The sequence below is a fragment of the Sardina pilchardus genome, chromosome 13 (assembly GCF_963854185.1).
Source record: "Sardina pilchardus chromosome 13, fSarPil1.1, whole genome shotgun sequence".
Lineage (NCBI taxonomy): Eukaryota > Metazoa > Chordata > Actinopteri > Clupeiformes > Clupeidae > Sardina > Sardina pilchardus.
The window spans coordinates 16,223,430-16,237,037 of NC_085006.1; the positions used below are offsets into that span (position 1 = coordinate 16,223,430).

Sequence of the window (13,608 nt, forward strand, 5' to 3'; positions counted from 1 at the left end):
AGCTGGAGTTTAACTTTTGCAAACGCAAAACTTGGTCCCATCCATTGTTTGGCTGCTGATAATGTTGTGCATTCGCGGCTTCATATCAAAGGCACCTGCATTACTTCTCTCAGTGTGTCAGTCCCCTCAGTAGAACAGTAGAATATCGCTGAAATTGTTCAGATGAATTGTAACGCAACGAGCACCAGATGCTTTCAAGTTATAGATTTGTGCCAAAACTGATATGATGAACCTTAAGGTCTTTAGGAGTAGTGACATGCACTACAAACACTTTATAGATATGACTTACTTGTTGGTCTCTGTGCTGCTCACCTACTAGAATGTTCAGTGTACAGTCACTTTTGATTTTACTAAAATCTACAGCTATGTTATGTTTACGGTCTGCTGGTAACACGAATGTATACTCTACTCATTGATACTCGACATACAGTATTATATACAGATGACAGAGTTCATGTGGCACAGCCGATACAACAAGAAGTTCTGTCACATAAAGTGTTACGCTGCCCTATACCAGGCTCCAGATGTTTTTGTTCTTTATGCAGATTAAGGAGCCTTTAACTTTCATAGTCCGAAACCCTGTAGTGCTTTTTTATGATAGAAATGCAGATGTCTAACATGATGTATCAACTTGTTGATGTTTGTTGTTGCCTGCTTTTCTGTTTCTTTTGAACATTGTTTTGTTTGGTTCGGTTCATCCCTTTGTTTTGTATCGTTGTCTGTAGATGTGTGTGGTGGCGTATTGTGTGTTAGTAGGTGTGTTGAGAATTCTTTACAAGCTGGGGACAGACTCAATCAAACTCACACTATTTTCTCCCCCCACCTGCCTCTCCCTTGTCTAACCCCCTGACCTTTCCCCCCTCACCTCCCCCATCCTCCAGCTCACCTTCACGGAAGCCATGAGAAACAAGGCCCGTCTGTCCATCACGGGTAGCGTGGGGGAGAACGGACGCGTCCTGACTCCCGACTGCTCCAAGGCCGTGCACTCTGGCCCGTCTCTCCGCCACAGCTCGGGATTGGCCGTGGTGTCATCGGACCTGCCGTGAAAACCAAAAACACACCCTGTGCCTTAAAAACAAGAACAAAACAAAAACAAACAAAAATCACTCACATTAACAATGACGCAACCAGAACTGAAGACAGCCAGCAGGCTAACAAGAGACTCAGCAGGGGGAAAGGAGAGGGAATGCGGAGAGGACAGCCTGATACAAAAACGACTATCAAGCAGTTTAAAATATATCGATATATAAATATATATAAATATATTGATTCTCGTTGTGGCTCCTACTGCAACAGGAAGGATCATGCTGAGGCATGACAGGTGTGCAAGGATTGTAACGCAGCACAGACTAGTGACACCACTGAGCAAGGTCTCAACGACGAACAGTTTCGAAAACTCCAGGAAACTCGGCGTTATTCTGATCTGGGTGACCTGCGGTTCGCAGAGACAACGCATTTTCGGCTGAGCGAGCCTAGTCTGTTCCGCTCTCAACGCCTTACCGAGATCAACCTCGCTTCAGGACCACGCCTCTCATCCATATCGCCACCAGTAAACAGAGAAGACGCCAGTAGAAATCAATTTAGAAGACCAGAAAACTGTCGACTTGAATCACAGACTGTGTAAATCTGCTTTTTATCACCATTAACTGTTCGACTTGAACGACTTTAGCCTCTTCAGTTTCCCGCCTCGCCAAATGAGTGCAGAAATACTGTAATTGAGAAGAAGATGGTAGCAACTCTCATGGAATTTGTTAACCAACACGGACGTCAGGGCAGCCAACACTGAAAGAGTTTTTGGTTTGTTTTGTTTTTTTTAGAAAGCAAAGAGGGAGGGTGGGGGTGGGGGGGAGAATAGGCTAGTATTTATTTAAAAATGATTCATGACCATAATGAGTAGCCTAATGCTAAATAACAAATAGATAATCACTCAATCATGATGAATCCGTTAGTAAATAATGTACATTCTGTGAAAAGTTCAACTGAAGATATCATTCACACGAGTTTTACAGTGCCAGGAGAAGAAAAAAAGAATACAAAATGCTTGCTTTTTAAACTGATGTACATAACTCCGTAGCAGAGCGGGAAAACAGAACACACCTCTTTTTGTAACCATCTTAATATTTCATTGCAATAATGAATATAAAGATGAATCGACTTGTAATTAAGATTAAATCTTTTTATAAATATACATATTATATATAAATAAATAGATCTATATAAATCTAAAGAGATATACAAGAAAACAATGAGCACCATTATGTGAGGCCATGGCATATGTTCTGTTATGGGTTGTTTTGATAACAATATAACACAGTCTGTATGTGTCCTTGTCCTCACTGAATGTCTGAAACACACACACACACACACACACACACACACGCACACACAGACATACACATGCACATACACACACCAACATGCACACGCCGTCGTCACTGTACTGGACACTAGGCGCACATCTGAGGTCAAATCTGACGTTGGATTTCACAGCCTTGAGTCATGTTGTATTTTTTTTCGCGTTATTTGTTTGTCTGTCTTTCTGTTTGTTTTCTTTAATTGTTTGTACCCACAAATTTGGAAAAAAAATAATAAAATTTAAAGCATTTGTACAATAGTCCTTACCTGTTCATGTGTTAAGTGTCGACTTGCTTATGTTTCATCACGACGGAGAGAGGTGATATTTTGGCTCTAGTAGTGCATTTCGTACTGAAACCATATTTATTTATTTTTTAATAAATAATTCATGGCATTTCTCTGCTCCCAACAGGGAAAGTTATTGCCTTGGTCCTTGTCAAAGCACTGTGCAATTCCCTCAGCGACTGTTTTTTTCCCCATTTGAACTTGAACTGTGCAAGACCAAAGGGTAAAGACAGACGGTGATGGCTAAATCTATCAAGACTTTGCACAAAGGCGAGATGAAATAGGCACACAGCCTAGTTCTATGCCATGCTCATCGTTCACCTGCAACTAATCCTGTTGGTCCACTATATCCATTTTGGTTTGTTTCTAGTAAAAAAATCTGTCCAAAATGAAGTCCTTGTCTTTTTCATTGCACACATACACCATACACACAGACACCATTACAATTCTGACTGTGATTGAGGCTCTTAAAAAGAGATGTTTCCGTGTATTTACTGATGCAGGACTTTCTTTCATGTGGACAAACAATTTAACATTTAACAACAAGAGCATGAGCCAAGAAAATGTCTGAGTCCAGTATCCCCAATCACTGTTTTAAATGTCATAGTTCAATTAGGGTCAGTAAACAGACCTGTACTGCATAGTCATGGCTTGAGATACATTTCATAATTCTGTTCAATTGTTATTGCACTAATGTCACATCAATACCAGACAGAGGAAGACATTGGTCATAACATTACAATGTAATGGGATCTCAGTTACTTTTTGTCCAAATGTTTTAAACGGCCATTGAATTACCTGCCCACAATGTTGAAGACTGTTTCCTCTCCCATACATGCACAATTGTAGTCATCCTCAGTCAACAGCGGTTTCTGACAAAGAAGACGTACAACCATCTGGCCAACCTGGAGAAGGTAAGACATATTGAAATGGAAAATGAAAATAGTAGCCCGATCTTACGGAATATGGGTGCTCTGGGAATCTCAGCCATGCAAATGGCATTGACAAAGACTCCTTGAGATTATGATAATGTAATACATTACATTCAAGAGACATACACAACAGTTATATGTCCGCACTAGACACAGGAGACATTTTGAATAAGTCTATCGCTCATTAGTGAGCTCAGAACCTGTCACCTGCACAGCAGTGGTATATTAAAGCAACACTAAAGCACTTTTCCTCTGTCGCACACACTTTGTTTATCCTGCAAATAACAGACAAGGTAGAATATGTTGCATGATTTTATGAAAGTATGATGTATTGCGACATCGAAGCAAGTCAAATTTGTAGTTTCTGATGTCTCATTTAGTCGAACTACAGATACACTACCCCACCTCGTAAAGTTACATAGTGCGGTTATAGCCAATAGAGGGCCGCAAAGTGAAAGCAGAAGTGCAGTTCACCCTGTTACGAGTTGATGAACTGCTGAAATGATTTTGGAAACATTATTTTAAGGTACGAAAAACTCCTTTAGTGTTGCTTTAAGGTGACATTTTAGGACCAAGACGCTAATAACCAGAGAGTATTTCTTGGAAGTCAAATGGCTGCCTGACCTTTCACATTGAAATAATACTGCTGCTACTTACCAGACAGACAGCTGCACAGGGGAGAGTGAAATATAAAACTGCTTGATAGCCCAACTGGATGTTAGCTGATATAATACATGGGAAATTATTGGAAATGGTCACCCAAATGAACTGACTTAGTATCCTATCTGAAGTTGCCAATTGTATCTTCATACCAGACATACAAGATCATTTGTAAGTACTTTTTTTTTGTCTCTTTTCTGCCTATGGAGGAAAAATCAATCCAGTGGCCATTTTGGATAACTGTCTAGAGGATGAATGGGGCTCTCAAAGCCATCTAGTCAATGGCTTGGATATAAAATACAAAAGGTCCAAATAAATCCACCACCTTTTTATTTATCATAAAAGTCAGAGCAGTAAAAAGGACAAAGGAAATCTATTATTTTTTTTCCGCTTTCCCAAACATACTGCACCTGAAGAGCTCTGGAAAAAAATATAAAAGAAAGGCAAGTATCCTCTCAAAAACTCATCCAGCAATAATACAACATCTGAAACATTACAAAAAATAGAAAATAAATGACCGGTACAATAAAGTCACAAGGCATATTAGACATCCCGCTTTAGCCATTTCTATATATAGATATATAGATATAGATACACAATGACACTTAGTTTTGTGCTTCTGTATCGCAACAGAGACTGCACTCTGTACATGAAACAACAGTACTGAACAGACACATTTCAGAAGAGGGAACTCTCCCTCTACACAGGCACACATTTTTCCACAAATATACACAACTACAAAAGGTTTTTTTTCCTCCTATTTACGTACCATAAAAGACTTCAAACAAAATGGAGGGTAAACATATTGACAGAAATGGAAATCACTGACACATGATTGAAAGAATGACACCAATACATGATGTATCGATTGTTGTCTGCTGCAACTGGTTTCTTGATGCTGCTGAGCTGGGATAGATCATAGCAAGCACCATCTTGTGCCGAGACTAGTCTCAGGCTTGATGCTGCATTCCAGACAACTTTGACATCGGTGGTCAGACAAACGATTTTGAAGTCGGGCTAGATTGACTTGCCTCGAGCTTAGAAGTGGGAACGTCAAACAGCGTTCCATTGTATTTTTGCCAAGAGTTTGTCTAGAATGAAACTGGGAGATTCCAACTTCCAAGCAACTATCCGACTTCCAAAGGTTTCTGGACTGCAGCATAACACACACACACACACACGCACGCACACACACCCACACAAACACACATATACTCACATATATACAAATACTCACACATGAATAAACAGTCACAGCATTTGAGTCCCATTTGGCTGTCTGTTCCACCACAACGGACAACAGGCAGAAATGCAAAAGGCCCAACAATGAACTGAAAAGCACAATGGTTCACCGAACAGCAGCTACATCGCACTGGCAGCATCAGAGAGGCACTGCCCTCTGTGATGCTGTCAGGGAACAGGAGGAAGCGAACACACTGGACCATGTCTTTCCATTACTTTGTGACAGCGGGCACACGCTCCCTCCTGCGTGGCATATCGAACAGGCTTGGTCCAAACACTCCCCCCCTCCCCCTCCCCGCCTCCACACCCAACCAATGTTCATTCACTGTCTCATGGATCCTTTCCCACACACAAACACACACACACACACACACACACACACACACCTCTGCTCCGCCATATCTGGCTCTTTCGGACACTCTCTCCCCTCCCTGCCCATACAGAGCGTATCGCTCTCCTTCTGCAGATGCTGAGCACAAGTGTCTCACAGGTTAGTGTCCTTAGTGCAGCGCCATCTGCTGGCCGTCCTTGTGCAGCTGCAGCCTCTCCTTCTCCACCTGCAGGCGCTCCTTCTCGATCTGCAGCCGGCCCGACTCAAACTTGAAGAACTGCAGCCGCTCCTTCTCCAGCAGGAGGCGCTCTTTCTCCAGCTTCAGCTTCTCGGCCTCCAGGTCCACGGCCGGGAGCCACACGGGCTTCCTGTCCTTGTCCGGCCCCTCCAGCGTGGAGGAGGTGGGAGCAGCGCTGGAGGAGGACAGCGAGGAGGAGGAGGTGGAGGAGGAGGTGCTGGGCGTGGCGGCGGCGCCCGTGGAGGTGGACGAGGGCAGGCCGCAGTGCTGGGCGGCGGCGGTCGTCTGGCACATGAGCAGACGCAGCCGCTCGCGCTCCACCTGCAGGCGCTCGCGCTCCAGCTGCACGCGCTCGCGCTCGTTCTCCGCCTGCCGCATGCGCTCCTTCTCCAGCAGGAGGCGCTCTTTCTCCACGCCGAGCCGCTCCGACTCCACCTGCAGCCGGTGCTTCTCCAGGTCCAGCCGCTGCTTCTCCAGGGCGATCAGCAGGCCCGTGCTCTCGTGGGCGCCGCCCAGGCCCATGCCCGCCAGACCCACGCCCAGGCCAGCCCCGCCCAGGCCCACGCCACCCATGCCCATGCCCATGCCCACGCCCAGGCCCAGGTCCCGGCCGCCGGTGCTGACGGAGGAGGCCTTGGAGGAGCTGAGCATGCCGAACTCGTCGATGTGGGAGAAGACCTCGGGGACGCGGCCCTCGCGGTCGATGTCGGGCAAGATGGAGGGGAAGCAGTCGTCATCGTCCTCCTCTCCGTCCACTTCACCCTCGCCCACCTCACCAGCGTCGCCCTCAAGCTGCCAACAGACCACACAACATGGGCAATTCATTATCACATACAGTGCACAATGGACAAGTTCATAAATATGTATGCATTTAAGGACACGTTTGATTGTTGTCCTAAATGTTCAACACTCAATAAACTTTGCATTACAAAAAAATATAAATATGTATGCAAGTACGACAGGGACACACAAAGCTCAGATCAAAATGACACTATTTGCATAACAAATATTAACTTCCAAAGAAAACACCTTTTACGCTTTATGACTTTGTAAACCCACAAACTCTCATGAGTCATGCAATGAAATCTGTTTGATTTGTACAACTGCTTTGTGAGTGTAACATTAAAAAGGCTGTATGCCATTTGGAAAATGTCTGGACGCAAATCAATAACTTTGATTATTATGGTAAATGGTAAATGGACTGCATTTATATAGCACTTTAATCAACCTCCAAGCACCCAAAGCGCTTTACATTGTTATGCCTCACATTCACCCATTCACACACTCACACACACACACACACCGATGGCGGAGGCTGCCATGCAAGGCGCCCACCTGCTTATCGGGAGCACTGGGGTTAAGTGTCTCACTCAAGGACACTTCAAGAGGGTCAGGAGGAGTTGGGCTCGAAACGACAACCTCCCAGTTATTGGACGACTACTCTACCCCCTGAGCCAACTGAAATGTTATGAGCAAATATGATGGACCCTCCTACATTTTAATATGATCTTCTTTAACCATTTATTATGCATCTATAATTAACTGTGGCGTCTTTCAGCACCATGATTCTTTCTTAATAGAGAGGTAATAGATCCTATTTTGATTTAGGAGGTTTAAGAAGGGGTGAATTGATGGAATGTCCTGCAGATCCGTGAAACTGTACAGCATGCCCATTGATTTTAACTAGGACTCTAGAGTTGGAACCAAACACAAAATGAGTGATAGAGGGCATTGTAAACTTGTGTATTTAAAGAAAAATTATGATCGATATGAGTAGCCTACATTGCATTTTTTTCCCAAATCTGGAGTCTTACAGTAAATCAATGAGCATGCCGTGCACTCTCTTAATGCTTCAGTCATAGCCTGGGCAGCAGGGCTATGAATAATACTAAAACTTAACTTACTACTTAGAAACATTTATGCCCAAATATCGCTTCTCAGGCTGTAAAACTAAATACATATCAAGAGCTGAAAAGACATACAGTAGGATTTGAGCACAAATACTGAACAGGCATTGGTTTTGAGACCAATTCATGATGTATACAAGGTTTGAATCCTGAGACGGTGCACTAGTAATACTTTATCTAATTGGACATAGAATGAACCATGGTGATTTGGGAGGTTTCATGATTTCCTTGTTTGTAAATTTGCACTGCAACAGCACTGTAGATGATCTCAAGAGTTATCCATATCAACTACCCATAATCCCATCATGTCATCATGTACTACCACAGAACACATACTTACATTACAGTTCACCCCTCCTCAAACCTCCTACAGCATAATAGGAGCTATTATCTATCATGCTGATATGAACGTGGTGCTGAATATGATTCATGTATTCATGATAGATGAGGAATCGATCATATTAGGGGGTTCCATTATTTTCACTCAACATTTTAGTTGAATACGCAGGGCCATAATAATGAAAGTTGGAGATATGCTTCCAGACATTTTTCAACTGGTATGCAGCGGTAATGTCATGTCACTGACTGACAATCAGTGATCCCAGGATCGACTTCTGAGTCTTGCTCCCATCCATTCCTTATACAGAGATCCAGAGAGGACCACACACACACACACACACACACACACACACACACACACACACACACACACACACACACAGACAGAGACACACACACACACACACACATCTCTTACCCTGTAGCCGTTAGCGTCATCATCCTCCATCTTGACCCCTGAGAGCGTGTGGCTGCTCGGCTCCCCGAGGTCCGACAGGTCCTGCCAGTCGCACGCCGCCTCTTTGGCGAAGCCGCTCACGTCCAGCGACTGGTCGCCGCCGCTGAGCGAGGCGTCGTTGTCGGGCGACAGGCACGGCGCCTCGTACTGGCCGCCCCCGCCGGCCTTCAGGCCCGACGCCAGCTCGGCGCGGATCTGCTTGCGCTTCATGAGCGAGCGCCAGTCCAGGTAGCGGCGCTTGACCTCGGCGGCGGTCCGCAGCTCGCCCTCGCCCAGCGCGTTGACGCAGTCGGCCACCTCGTCCCAGGCGCGGCGCTTCAGCTCGTTGATGGCCGTGTTCTGCTGGCGCGAGAAGAGCACGTCGCGGCGCTTGTGGATCTCGCGGATGAGCGCCTGCGTCTCCTTGACGCTGTAGTTGCTCTTCCGCTTGCGCTTCAGGTGCTTCATCTGCAGGAAGTCCATCTCAAGACGGGGGGGGGGCAGACGGACAGGCCACAAAAATGGGGGGGGGGGGGGGGGAGAGAGAGAGAGAGAGGGGGAGAGGGAGAGAGGGAGAGGAAAAGAGATGGGCAGTGATGACCTGATGGAGATTCAGAGATGAGACCCTGAAGTGCTACAGGTGATTACAAGAGAGAGAGAGAGAAAGAGAGAGAGAGAGAGAGAGATAGGGAGGAAAAGAGGTGGGCAATGATGACCTGATAGAGAGTCAGATATGAGGCCCTGGAGTGCTACAGGTGGTTACAAGAGAGAGAGAGATAGAGAGAGAGGGAGGGAAGCAGAGATGGAGGGGAAGGCAGAGTTTAATAAAAAAAAAAAAAAAAGAGAGCAAAGTTAGGAGAGATGTGAGTGAAGACCTCCACTAGGACTTGCTGGGGACGGAGAGGTGAGGGGCATAGACAGCGCTCCTGCCAGCAGGCTACAGCTGAGGGAGGTGCATGTCAGGGCTGGAGTGGAGGATTCCCAGACTCCATGGCACAGGGATGCTGACGGTGCCTGGCTGCACAATCCCTGAAGGACATCTGAAGACAAGACATGAAACACAATTGGAAAGAGAGGGGGAAAAAATAAAGCAAGCAAATCATCATTATGTGTTATCTGCAGCGGATCAGCACTGCCTGCATTTACAATCAAACACACCTTATCTAGATCATCAATCAATTGTGGATAGTTCCTGGGATGATGGGAATTTTGGTCATGTTTAAGAACGCAGGGAGAGACAGAGCCTGCCACATCAATCATCCATGTACAAATTCACAGAAGTCATACTAGGATGAGCAATACTTATTTTGTTGGACTATAAACTGTAGGTTAGGAGTTGCTTTATTCAGTAGACTATGGCTCATCCAACTACAACTTGTGTTTGCTAGAATAACTATCGCGTTGAGTTTTTCTTTACAAAAATATCACGAGTGATATTTCGCACTGTTGAATTACAGTTTAGATAACATTTATCTTCCTCGCATCTATTCCCTTCACTTAAATGAACAACAGACTGAGAATGGAGTTGAATCGGTTATAGTGCCGATTAGTTTGCTTAGATGTTATCCTCCACATAGCCCGCACGTTTAAAATTAAATGGCTGGTCTAAATGCATCTGTGCGTAGCGATGCACGACCACACACACTTCACATGATCTACAACTCTTATAACCGTCACTTCGGCAGCACTAAGATGGCAAATCTAAATACCGGAGTATCAACCGCCATAACTGTGTCTGTGTTAACGTTTGATTTCATTTGGATAATCGAGTAAGCTAATCAGCTAGCCATAGTAGTAGGAACGTAAATCGCTATCATACTACGAGTCTGACGTGACCAACATCTGGCGAGTTAAAGGCTGCGCCATTTTTTTCTGGAAGCTCATGGTCATTTAGCAACAAACTGAATACAGATAAATGCATTTATATCCTATGCATATGCACAAAACTTACCGAGGTGGTGGGATAGGAATATGTCAAAAGCTCATTCTTTTCAAATCAATGGCAAAACAAATCGGAACCAGACCCTGGGGCATGAACCATAAACATTGTTGTGATTGGTCCGTTCTGTGTCACTCCCACTTTAGCGTAACCCGCCTTGTCAACTTCTTCCGGATATGTGTGTGTTCGCGGCGGTAAAGTCCTCTTGTAAGGTCTCTGGCTGTGCGAGCGCAGACTCGAACGATTGTAAACAAAACCAGCCATTTAGCTTGTATAGTGCTCCTGTATGACTTAAATTTACCTTGAAATGAGACTGAACCTGAAATGGCCGCAGTTAGGTTACTGTACAGACTGATGTATGATGCGGTAAAAGGCTGCCACATTGAGACATCTCCAAAGTAGTGTTATTATATTATAATGTTCAGGGATATCTGGTGTGACTCGTCGTACGTACAGAGACTTGATATTCCAGTATGGAGGGAGTGCGTTGGGCGTTTCGTTGCGGCTCGTGGTCCCCCACTCGTGCTGAGTGGTTGCTTGCTGCTCGGTGTGTACAACGCGAGGAGAAAGAGCGGATTGGCCAGTTTGTGTTTGCCAAGGATGCCAAGTCAGCCATGGTATGGAGCCATGCATGCATGATTTTACACAGGAGTCCCTCTGAACTCATAGACAGAATAACCACTGCTACTCTTATCCTTATAATTAATTCCCAATCCCCTTCACTTGGAGATGTGAGATAAATATTCAAGATCACAGATAGATGTGTGTCTCTCAATGCTGTATATATTTTGATGTTTGCATGTTAGGCCGGGAGACTTCTGATCCGTAAACTTGTGTCGGACAAGATGGGAATAGTCTGGGATCAAATCCGGTTGGAGAGGACTCCCAAGGGGAAGCCAGTGGTGGCCAACCCCATAGCGGATGCTGGACACCAGAGGTGGAGCTTCAACGTGTCCCACCAGGGTGACTACGCTGTGCTGGCTGCAGAGCCTGGTGTGCAGGTTGGAGTGGACGTCATGAAGACCAGCAGGCCAGGTAGAGAGTGACCATTGCATTAGCGGCTGCGATGATGACATAATTGTGTAGTGGCGGTCTTGTGCTGTAGTTGGAGGCTGAGATGCTTATATGGATTGAATGGACACCGCTGTTTTGCTCCAAATGAATCTTGTTGTTTGGGCAATATTTACAGTCCAAATAGGCACATTGTACAGTATGACGTATGAGATTACAATACCAGCGAGTGAGGGGGTCTCTTAATAGACAGAAAAATAAATGTTATTGTGTTCTCAGCTATCTGGCGTGAAGGCCTGAAAATATCCCACAACAGATTTGTTTTTTAGGCATTGTTTTTAAGCACTTCAGATATACAAGGGATTGAAAGATTCAGGTTCAAGATCAGTTTGACTCTCTTAGAGCAAAACTGGCCCCTCCTAGCGAGATGTCTCTCGAGTCCTGCCAGGTTCTATTTCAACCTCTTTTCACACTAAATCCTATTGGCTTCAACCTCGAGCTGTCAGAACTTTAATCTTTTAGCCCAACCCTGTCATAATGTCTGAGGCTCTCTTTCAAATCCCTCCACACAATCACAAAATCCCCTCTGAAATAACTCCCCTCCATTTCAAAGGATTGTGAAGCTATATGCCTCTTGAGTATATGGCACATGCAGTTTCTTTGGGGAGAAAGGCCCTTACCTCTGGTTCTCTTTGTCTGTTAAACAATTCAGCTGTCACAGTTTTTGCAGGATTTTCTAGTAGCTTTTTGACCCCTGTGACATTGATGCAAATAGCTCTTTCCGTTGGATGTCACTGTCTCTGCTGCGGCATCGCCAATATCAAGAGAAGATAATGCAATAAAATAATTTGACCACTAGGTGTCTCTGTTGCTCAACAGTTCTCTGTCCTCATGTCACTCCCTTTAGAATTATATTCATTTGCATTCATTTTTTAATAGATAATTTTATTCCAGACAACTTGCAGTCTGGTTGGGTGTTCATTTCATCATTATGTGTGCACTCTGGGATTTAAAACTCAGACTGTGTTGTTGGTAAGGCCTTGCCATATCATGTAAGTTGTCGGAGCATGTGCAGTGGTTCTAGATTCTGCACAGCATGTATCTCTGAAGACAGCGGTGGCTCCCTGGATAAGCGTATGGTGCATGCATTTGCATTTATTCATTTCACTGAAAGCAGCTGTCAGCACAGTAATGCACACCTTTTATGAGAGATTCTGGCACCTACCTGAGAAAGGAATTCCACTCAGAGATTCTTAGTATCATGTAACACTAGATCAGTTCTACTGTATATTTGCTTGCACTTGTTTTAGCTTGTATGATTTATATACTGTTGAGACTTTTATTTTCATTCTGATTTTAATTGAGCCTTTTTCTCTGATAAGAACATACATTTAAGTTGTCAAATTCTTGTTTTACTAGCTGTATTCTTGTGTCAAACCCATCCACACTTATGTCACTTTAAATTAAATCAATGGCCAATATAATGAATATAAACGTAAACATACTGTAAGAATTCTGTCTTATTTTCTTTATGTGCGTGCACCATCTTGTCTACTCACCCACTCTCTCTCCATTTGTGTTTTCACCTGCACATGGTCTCTAGGCTCCAGCTCCATCCCAGAGTTTTTCCGCCTGATGACCCGGCAGTTCACGGAGCACGAGTGGAACACCATCAGGGCCAGGGGGTCGGAATGGGAGCAGCTCCACACGTTCCATCGGCACTGGGTAACCATGGCAACGCCGGGGCCTGGCACTGATTTTGCTCCCAATCACCTTCTCATGAGGGGGCCCAGACTAGACCACCCCCCCCCCACACACACACACACACACTCACACACCTTGTCTTGGTGCTGAGGTCTGAAAGGTCCCCAAATTGGAACCTTGTTGTAATAGTTATGTCCTCGTGTATAGCAGGCGAGAGTAATCTCTGATC

The 13,608-nt window shown here is 44.8% G+C and overlaps 3 protein-coding genes across 3 annotated transcripts in view; 2 read left to right on the plus strand and 1 right to left on the minus strand.

Moving 5' to 3' along the window:
* The window catches only part of LOC134099644 (glutamate receptor 4), a 90,517-nt gene extending 88,693 nt beyond the window's left edge, over nucleotides 1-1,824 (plus strand). Inside the window, exon 16 of the mRNA XM_062552590.1 lies at nucleotides 882-1,824. Within this exon, the coding sequence (XP_062408574.1) occupies nucleotides 882-1,046 (165 nt within the window). The 3' untranslated portion in view covers nucleotides 1,047-1,824. The remainder of the gene's footprint in view (nucleotides 1-881) is intronic.
* A 3,998-nt stretch (nucleotides 1,825-5,822) lies between these two features.
* msantd4 (Myb/SANT-like DNA-binding domain containing 4 with coiled-coils) lies at nucleotides 5,823-9,232 on the minus strand. Its single transcript, XM_062552704.1, has 2 exons — nucleotides 8,708-9,232; nucleotides 5,823-6,835 (listed from the first exon to the last, which is right to left on the minus strand). The coding sequence occupies exons 1-2, from the start codon at nucleotides 9,206-9,208 to the stop codon at nucleotides 5,975-5,977; spliced, it is 1,362 nt and encodes a 453-aa protein (XP_062408688.1). The 5' UTR covers nucleotides 9,209-9,232; the 3' UTR covers nucleotides 5,823-5,974.
* Nucleotides 9,233-10,840: 1,608 nt separating this feature from the next.
* Nucleotides 10,841-13,608, plus strand: part of aasdhppt (aminoadipate-semialdehyde dehydrogenase-phosphopantetheinyl transferase) — a 9,350-nt gene continuing 6,582 nt past the window's right edge. Inside the window, exons 1-3 of the mRNA XM_062553187.1 lie at nucleotides 10,841-11,281; nucleotides 11,471-11,699; nucleotides 13,279-13,400. Of these exons, the coding sequence (XP_062409171.1) occupies nucleotides 11,138-11,281; nucleotides 11,471-11,699; nucleotides 13,279-13,400 (495 nt within the window). The 5' untranslated portion in view covers nucleotides 10,841-11,137. The remainder of the gene's footprint in view (nucleotides 11,282-11,470; nucleotides 11,700-13,278; nucleotides 13,401-13,608) is intronic.

What these genes read in the sequence shown, in the direction of transcription:
- msantd4 (XM_062552704.1), bottom strand. Translation starts at nt 9,208, where the DNA reads ATGGACTTCCTGCAGATGAAGCACCTGAAGCGCAAGCGGAAGAGCAAC. An exon ending in ATGACGCTAACGGCTACAGG is followed by an intron (nt 6,836 to 8,707) that starts GTAAGAGATGTG and finishes GTCTGTTGGCAG; the next exon opens with CTTGAGGGCGACGCTGGTGA.